The sequence below is a fragment of the Hipposideros armiger genome, unplaced genomic scaffold, assembly GCF_001890085.2.
Source record: "Hipposideros armiger isolate ML-2016 unplaced genomic scaffold, ASM189008v1 scaffold_224, whole genome shotgun sequence".
NCBI classification, from domain to species: domain Eukaryota; kingdom Metazoa; phylum Chordata; class Mammalia; order Chiroptera; family Hipposideridae; genus Hipposideros; species Hipposideros armiger.
This window is the reverse complement of record NW_017731574.1, coordinates 1,508,037-1,517,149: the sequence shown is the minus strand read 5'-3', so window position 1 is coordinate 1,517,149 and position 9,113 is coordinate 1,508,037. Positions and strand designations below refer to the sequence as shown.

Genomic DNA, 9,113 nt, shown 5'->3' with positions numbered 1-9,113 from the left:
TTAAAAGATAAAGAATCTCAGATTAAATGTTTTAAAACCTAATTATCTAGAGAATGATCCAAGATGGTGGAGTAGATAAACACTGTACTTACCTAATCTCATGAACATATCAACATTACAACTAAATTATAGAATTATCAACCTGCAGAGTCAGCTGAAGTCTAGCAGAACAGAAGTTTTATAACTAAGGATATAAAGAAGAAGCCACACCGAGACTGGTAGGAGGGGCAGAGATGCAAATGGGCTGGCCCCAAACCTCTGGTGGATAAAAATTGGGAGGGTACGTTGGCCACAGAGGAGCAAGGGACCTCATCCCCCCACATCAGCCTCCCTAGCCCAGAGTACTGGTGCTGGAAAGAGGAGCTCCCACAACATCTGGCTGTGAAAAATGGGATCCCAACTGTCCGGGTGGGATAGAAGGCGACGGGAAACTCAGCTGTCCTCTTAAAGGGCCAGTTCACAGATTCACTCACTCGCAGGTACTCACCCTGGGCTCTGCTGGAGGGATGGTGACTCTGGAGATGTCGGAGACATACTGGGGCTGACTGAGGTGTGTGGCCTCGGGAGGAGGCCTGGCATTTTCCCCGTGTGGGGAACTCCTTCCTTGCAGCCTGCAGGCGGGCGCCATTTTTCTTGTGTTGCGCCTGCTTCCTACGCTTACAGCCAGATCTGAATCTGATTGGTCTGGAGAGCTCTGCAGCTCTTTTCTGCTGACTCACTGGAATCCTGCTCCACCAACTCTATACTGCAGGCGGCTTTATCAGCAGCTGAACCTTACTGGAGCCGGCAGCAAGCAGCAGCAGGCCTTGGTATGTCCTGGTACTGGCGGCAGCCATCCTCATTTCACAGAGTGGCCTCTCCCACATGCTTCCAGGTCCAGCACAGGCAGTGACCAACTGTGGATCACTCTGTAGCTCCTACGAGGTGTCCCAGACTGGTTATAGGTGGTGGCTTACCTGGGCCTGCACCGGAGCCCCTCCTAAGAGGCCCCCAAACTAACATACTTGGCAGTTGGCTTCAAACTACAGCAGAGCCCTGCCTAATTAGCCTCACAAGTGGCACACCCAAAGGGTAGTCTCAACAGGCACCAGAGCCTGCTGAGGTGAATTCCACTCTGGGCGGTAAGCCCCCTGCACAGCAGCCTGTAAGCTGTGGATGTGGCCAAACCCCACAGTCAATTAGCCTGAGGGTCAATCCTACCCACTGATGTGCCAATAGCAATCCATGTTCACATATAGCAGGAGGACACACACAACCCACACAAGGGATACTCTTGGAGCACCTGCAGCAGGTGACAAGGGAGACTGTGCCAGGGCCCCACAGGACACCTACTACACGTAAGGCCACCTGGTAAGAGATGTAGCAGATCTTCCTAATACATAGAAACAGAGGCAGACAAAATAAGGAAACAAATATGTCCCAAATGAAAGAACAGGAGAAAACTCCAGAAAAAGAGCTAAATAAAATGGAGGCAAGCAACCTACCAGAGACAGAGTTCAAAACACTGGAACTTAGTGAGAACTTCAACAAAGAGATAGCAAGCATTAACAATGACATTGAAACCATAAAAAAAAACAATCAGAAGTGAAGAATCCAGTAACTGAAAAGAATACACTTGAAGGTATCACCACCAGACTAGATGAAGCAGAGGATCGAATCAACGATTTGGAAGACAAGGTGTCATAAAACACCCAGTCAAAACAAAAGGAAAAAAGAATTCAAAAAAATGAGAGTTTAAGAGACCTCTGGGACAACATCACACATAACAACATCGCATCACAGGGGTACCAGAAGGAGATGAGAGAGAAAGCAAAGGACTGAGAACCTATTTGAAGAAATAATGACTGAAAACTTTCCTAAGCTGGAAAAGGAAACAGACATACAAGCCCAGAAAATGCAAAGAGTCCCAAAAAAGATGAACCCAAACAAGCCCATACCAAGACACATTATAATTAAAATGGCAAAAGTTAAAGATGAAGAGAGAATCCTAAAAGCAGCAAGAGAAAGGCAACTATTGGGTTGTCGGAAAAGTCATGACGTATTTTTTCTATGTTTTTCGTTGCAAAAATACATAACTTTTCCGACAACCCAATAGTAACTTACAACGGCACTCCTCTAAGACTGTCAGCTGATTTCTCAACAGAAACTTTGCAGGCCAGAAGGGATTGGCAGGAAATAACTCAAAGTGATGAAAAGCAAGGATATACAACCAAGACTACTCTACCCAGCAAGGCTATCATTTAAAATCGAAGAGCTTTCCAGACAAGAAAAATCCAAAGGAGTTCATCACCGACAAATCAGTATTACAAGAAATGCATGCTGGGAGTTACAGTAATGGCAATGTAAATGAGATAATGACATTATAATTAGCTAATGGTCAGTTCCCCCTCATTGGTTTCAGCCTTGCTGGATGAAACTGGTTCTTGTTTTTCTCCAGCTGCAGTTACTGGATACAGTCACTTGTTACTTGTGTAACCAGTGAGGAGCCTCACGTTGTACCCTGGAGGGGGTTTTCAATTTCCTAGGCTACCTATTCCCACTTTGCTCCATATAGTGTGAACTCATCTAAGTGTGAGACCCACCCTAGAGTTCCAATTTTAAGAAAACAGAGGCTTCCAAGTCTTCAGAGAGCTCTGCAGTACCTTAACAATAGCAAAAATTTCACATTGGGACCCACCAGGCAGAGGTTTGTGACCTTTGGTGGTGACAAGGATGCCCAAGACTCGATTCTTGGGGAGCCCCGTCAGCTGGGAGGAAAATGGCGACCAAGTACCTTTCCAGAGGTGGGTGGGTGGGGGGAACGAGGAATGTTGCCTGGAGGCTCTGAAGGCACAGGCATCAGTGGTTGGTCGTGACTCTCGCTCACCCCAAGGCCAGGAAGTGAAGGCTGGTCAAGAGGGAGGCGAAGAGTTGGGCCTCCTAGCAGTTGACCACGACCTGATTCGCCCGTCTGCCGCTACTCCGCTCCTCGGAACGGGTAAAACAGTCGTGGGAGTCCCTGGGCCCTAGATGGTGACGGTCGGGCGGGCCATAGCGTGAAACCCATGACCTCTGGAACGCCAAGATCCCTTGAACCACGTGATGCCGGGCCCCGCAGGCTCCGTGTTCTCCTCCACAGCTCCTCCCCCTGCGCAGGCTCCCGCCTCACCGCCGCATTGGGCGCTTTACGCAGGGCGCTGGCAGTTGTCTGTGCCGTTGGCGCAACACATGGTTTCCGGAAGTCCGGCGTCGGGGTCGCAGTGTCCAGGTAGGAGGATGCAGCACGTCGCCTGTGGTGCGTGGCGGGCGTGGGCTGCGGAACCGGAAATCAGGGGAGGGGGCGGAGCTAGGCATGCGGGGTCCCAGGTGCCAACTGGGTAGGAGGTGCGGCCCCCACGGGGAGCGGAGGCTGTAGCCTGCAGTGGGAGAACCTCGGTTTTTGCCCCCAAAGTTCACTCTGTGTCAGTAGCGACGGGAAGGCCCAGAAAGGCGCGCGGCCACGACGGTGCGTGTCTTCCCAGGGCGAGTCGGCCGGCGGCCAGCGACGCGCGAGGAAGATGCTCGAGGTCCTGGTGCTGAAGGTGAGCGAGCGCGAAGCCCCGGGCCGGGCCGTTGACCCGCCCCCAGCCCTACCAGGGCTGGTCCGCCCTGCTGGGACGACGGTCTTTGGACCTCGCTGGTAGGGGGTGCCAGATAAAATCAATTTCACCAAAACATGAAATTTTGGCTCAGCTGTGTCCCAGGCACTATTTCTGATACAGGGTAAAAAGTTACTCGTTGTTTCTACGAAATTCAGATTTAACTGCGTGTCCTGTGTTTACCAACTCTAGAACCTTAGGGGATGGGACATACGGAGTCCTGGGACCGAGCTGGTTGAGGGCTCCCGCGCACCCCAGGTCGATGGAAACGGGGACCTTGACCTATTCTTCTGGACAAGGGTCCACCCCGGTTGGACAGGGTCCGGAGTGACCTGTACGTCCCTTTCTTTCATCCCCGTACACACGCGCATTCTGTCTTCACTCGTGTGGATGCCTGCCCTCTCACGCCCCAGAACTCTGGAGGCCACTACCTACCCGCCCAGGCGCCTTGGGGCTCGGATCCGTAAATACTCAAATAAATAAAAGGGAAATAATATGTATGTCTCAGCTATTCCTGAGAAATAATAAAGAAAATACCTAATTCAATGAAATCCTGTGAATTTAATGATGTGGAATATTTAGTTTTCAATACCAGATAGATAATTCAGCTTTTACTTGAGTAAAATTATTCAAGTGTGAATGGCAGGGGTAAAGGAGAAGAGAGTGGACCAAAATGTATATACATAATATTTTTCTAATGGAAATAAAATAGACATGCAGGAGAAAAATGTGTAAGGCAGTGGTACACTGATAACTGCAACGGGGCAGTATTGCCTTATAGCACTGGCAGGAAGCGGTAGGCCCCAACCTTGGTGTAAGAGGTGTGAGTGGGAGGAATTGGGAGCCCATCCCCTCCTAGTAAAGCACGCGGAAGAAATGGCAACTTGAACTATTTGTGCTGCTGCTGGCTGGTAAAACAGCACCTGGTCTACATTTTCTAGGTTTTAGAAGCAGATTTTTTTAAAAATGAAACTTTTTGGCAACTTCAGTGTGATGCAGCGGAAGGCGAAACCTGGAGTGGGGACTCAAGCCCTGGGCTAAGAAAGTTATTGGCTTCACATAGGAAAGAATTCAAACGTGAGCCGATATAATGGAGTTTAAAGTGAAAATAAGTTTATTTAGCAGAGAGTAAGAAAAGAAAAGAAAGGCCACTCCACGGACAGAGTGGTGGCCTGTAACTGCTTAGTGGAAGAGAGATGCCCCTCTGCGCATCAGGGTAGGGTTTATATGTTTCTTGTTTCTGTGGAAAACTTCTTGGTATGGGGAACTTCTGCAAGGTATAAGAAAGGGGCAGGCTTACTTTTAACTGTGGCTGGTTTGTAATAGGTTTAACTATGTGAATGGCCATTACAATGGAATCTCTGCTCAGTAGGCTTTTTTTTAAAAAGATTTTATTGGGGAATTGTGGGAGGGGAACAGCGTTGGGGAATCGGGGATGGGGGAACATACAAGTTGCTGTCCTTTTGTTCTTCAGTCTAGTTGTGGAGGATGTTGCTTCACTGGCCCATGTTGGTATTATCATAGCGTTCTTCCCGGGTGAAGCAGTTGCTCGCCGGCCATTGGATGGCCACTCACGGTGGCTCATAGCAGCTCAGGAAAGCTCATGCCAGCTGCTGGCCAGCCCCATTGCAGCCTACGCTGATGCTGGCGACTCACGGCAGCCCAACTCCAGGTCGAGCTGTTGTTCACCATCTTAGCTGTAGAGGGCGCAGAGTCACTGGCCCTAATGTGGTATCCGAACCGGGACCCTGCTGCTCAGAGCTGGTGTCCCAAGCCAACTCCTAACCAACGCATCACTCGGCTGGCCCTGCTCAGTAGGCTTTTGATGGTCTGTTCTGTCAATTAACATTTGCCTGAGCTGAGTTCTTTACCTTGGAGTACAGTAGGCAGCAGGCTTGGATCGAGCCTCTTAGTTCCTTCTTCTGTAAAAATAGTTCTTATGCCCCTTCCCTATATTAAATGGAGCTATGATACCTTAAATAGTTTTGTTTAAACATCTTTCCCCAACTTGATATTTTGAAAATTTTCAAACATAAATAAGAAGTTACAAAAACAATATTGAGAATAACCATACATTCCACACCTAGGCTCAACAGCTGTTAACATTTTGCTGTATTTGCATATTGTTTTATACATATGTATTGTTAAAACACAAAATTTAACTGAGTAAATTGGAAAATCTAATTGGCTTTATTAAGCGATTCATAAATTGGGCAGCATCCCATCTAGCAACTAGAAGGGCAGTCTGAGGGGCTGTACAGAATGAAGGGATTTTATTTTCCCAGAATGTCATAAAAATGGAATTGTGCATACGGAATCATACAGTAGCATGTAGCCTTTGAGTCTGGCTTCTTTGACTTAGTATAATGTATTTGAGAGTCATTTTTGTTGTTGCGTATACCAGTTCCTACGTTTGTATTGCTGAGTAGTAGTCCATTGTATGGGTAAGTGACATTTTATACAATCATATAGGCCATTTGAGTTGTTGCACGTTTTTAGAGATTATAAATAGAACTGTAAACTTCACATACAGGTTTTTGCATACAAGTTTTTATTTCATGTGTAAATAACTAGACTGGGATTACCTGTATGTTTAACTTTATGAGAAACTGTTTTTCAAAGTAACTGTACCATTTTGCATTCCTATCAGAAATGTATAAGAGTTCTAGTTGCTCTACATCCTCATCAACACTTGACATTGTCAGTTTTATAAATTTTATCCATTCTAGTAGGTGTTGATAGAGACCTTATCCTTCCTGATGATTACATTTCAAAGGAATGGCTTTCAGGTCTCTGAGAAAGACTTCCTCCTGTGTTGTAGGAGATACATTACATGCTACTGAACAAGGGCTTGTTGCCCATGTACATAGAAGCCAATACTATGACATTGTCTTTTGAGAAAAGAAAAGGCTTTATTGTGAGGTTGACGGGCAAGAAGACAGGAGGCAGGGCTCAAATCTGTGTACCCCATCGAGATTTGGGGTGGAATTTAAGGGGGTCCAGAAGGATTGGCTGGTATGTGGAAGCGCTGGCAGGGCAGATTTCAATTGGAAGGCTTCAGCACTGGATCTTTTTGGACAATGGAACCTTTGCTTCCTTCTGAAAGGATTCCGGTGATTGAAGTCTGGTCAAGTCCCAGCTGTTTGGTTCCCTGTCGGGGTGGGGGGGGGTGGGGGTGGAACTTTGGTTCCATGTGTTATTGGTCAAAATTCTCCTCTGCGCATGCAGTTTCGGCTGCATGACTTAAACAGTTTTGTTCAGTTGTTGGTATCTCAGTATCTTGTTGGGAATTGGATAAGGCCAGTTTGTGCTCATTTCGCTGTTAAATACATCTCAAAGGGACAGGAAGGATTCGCAACTGTAGGCCCTTTATTACATGCTCTGATAAAGAGAGGTCAGGGGTTTGTGTCAGGTGTTGGGTAGAATAAACAGTAAATTCTCCAGGCAGCCTTGGGCTGCCTCGGGCAGGCACTTTAAAGGGGCTGGGGCCACCCTAGGGACAGCTGTTTGCTGCTGGAAGCCATGCTAGAGTTTAGGTGGCCTCGGTGCAAAGGTTTGGACCAGTCATTATGTGCCAAGAGTTCTGCAGTTCACATGGGCAGCAGCTGTAAAACTGTATTTCTTTCAGCCTTCCCAGTGTTGCTTTTCTCTGGACGACTTGGACTCTCACCTGTGCAATTCAGGGTCTGCCAAGAATTTGAGGGGTTTTCTTAGGCAGACTTTCAGGCTCTCCCTCCTGAGGCTCTCTTTTAGAATTCCTCCCCTTAATTTAGAGCTGCTCTGGCAGCCGCATACTCTGTTTTCTGGTCCCTCAAGCCATAGACATTGTGGCTTTCTGCTTGAGTTGGTAGCTGCTCCACACACCTGGACTGGGGTGGTTCTCAGGAAAGCTGTATATGAACATGGACGTTACTCAGTGATGGGTCCTCCTTTGAGAAGGATTGAGTCCCCTCCAATCTCTACCTGCTTTTGCTATCTCTTCAGTGTCTTTAAATCATTATTTTGTATTTTTTCCAGGATTTATAATTGTTACCTGCAAGTGGGTGAGTCCATATAAACTACTCTGCTATTCCTGGAATCAGAATGGCCAACTGTTCTTATTATACAAGTGTTCCAACATTCAGAAAAACAGAAAGAATACTCATACGAACACCTGTTTTTCTGCCACCCAGTACCTAGGATCCAAAATCGTGGGATGTCATTGCTTTTAGGCCCTTACAGTAGGCACAATTAGGAAATACATGCATGAGATAAATACAGAAATGAGCTCCTATTGATATTTTCAATTCAAGTTTAACTTTTCATTTTCCATTTGTATCTTTTCCCTGACAGTGAAAATCTTGGTTTCTCATAACATCAATAGATAATAAGATACATTCAGAATTCTGACTTTCATCCCTTTCCCTTCTACCCCATTCCTAGCTTCCCTGTAGATAATAATTTATATTTGTTTCAGTTTATTTCCTATCATTTATTTCTTTTAATATGAACAAAATGTACATATGTTTATAGTTCCTTCTTTTTCTTACAAAAGATGTAGGATACTGAAAACATTGTTCTGAATCTTGCTCTTGTATTTTATTATGGATATTTTCAAAATAACAGGAGCTCAAGGACATTGATTGCTGCTTTTGGAGTCACAACACATAATTAAGAAGTACATTTTATTGGTGACATGTTTTAGAATTTTATCTTTGTGCCTTTTCTTTTTTCCAGTTTTATTGAAATATAATTAACATATAACATTGTGTAAGTTAAAGGTGTACAGCGTGATGATTTGATATGCATATGTATTGCGAGTCTTTTATTTATTTATTTATTTATGCATGGGGTTCATCACAGAACATGAGTCTTTTATTTTTTATCTTTGATCTGACCATTTAAGACAGAGGTGTTTCACCAGGAATTTGATAGATCCCTTAAATCAGAAACAGTTATTGTAATTCTAAGGTTTATTATTTTACGATTCTACTTTTTAATTTTAATTTTTTTCTTTCGTTTTTCTTTTTATGGTTCTACTTTTAAATCATGCATTGTCTTTTAAAATTTTACAGGTTGAAGATCCAGGTTGCTTCTGGGTTATTATAAAAGGATGTAGTCCCTTTTTAGATCATGAAATTGACTATCAAAAACTAAATAGTGCCATGAATGACTTCTATAATAGCATGTGTCAAGATGTAGAAATAAAACCATTAATGTTGGAAGAAGGGCAGGTATGTATCTAAATGTGCTTTAAGCACCATATCTTGAAATACTACTCAGAACGTAGGATATTTTGGCAACTAAGATCATAAAAGCTTTTAGAGTATTTTAATTGCTTATAATCATTGCCTTGTGTTAGGTTCTTTGGGCTGCAGAAGATTTAGGCTAATCATGGAAAATTTCAGTTGTTGTATAAGGTTCGTATGGGGCAACAGGAGATAAAGTATCATCTAAATTTAGGCATTGGGCATCCTTTTGAGGCTGGGAACTGGAGGATTATGGTACGAGATCATC

At 44.9% G+C, this 9,113-nt stretch overlaps 1 protein-coding gene across 1 annotated transcript in view; it reads left to right on the top strand.

Moving 5' to 3' along the window:
* The first annotated feature begins 3,536 nt into the window (after positions 1 to 3,536).
* The window catches only part of TDRD12 (tudor domain containing 12), a 53,162-nt gene continuing 47,585 nt past the window's right edge, over positions 3,537 to 9,113 (top strand). Inside the window, exons 1-2 of the mRNA XM_019654483.1 lie at positions 3,537 to 3,560; positions 8,672 to 8,830. Of these exons, the coding sequence (XP_019510028.1) occupies positions 3,537 to 3,560; positions 8,672 to 8,830 (183 nt within the window). The remainder of the gene's footprint in view (positions 3,561 to 8,671; positions 8,831 to 9,113) is intronic.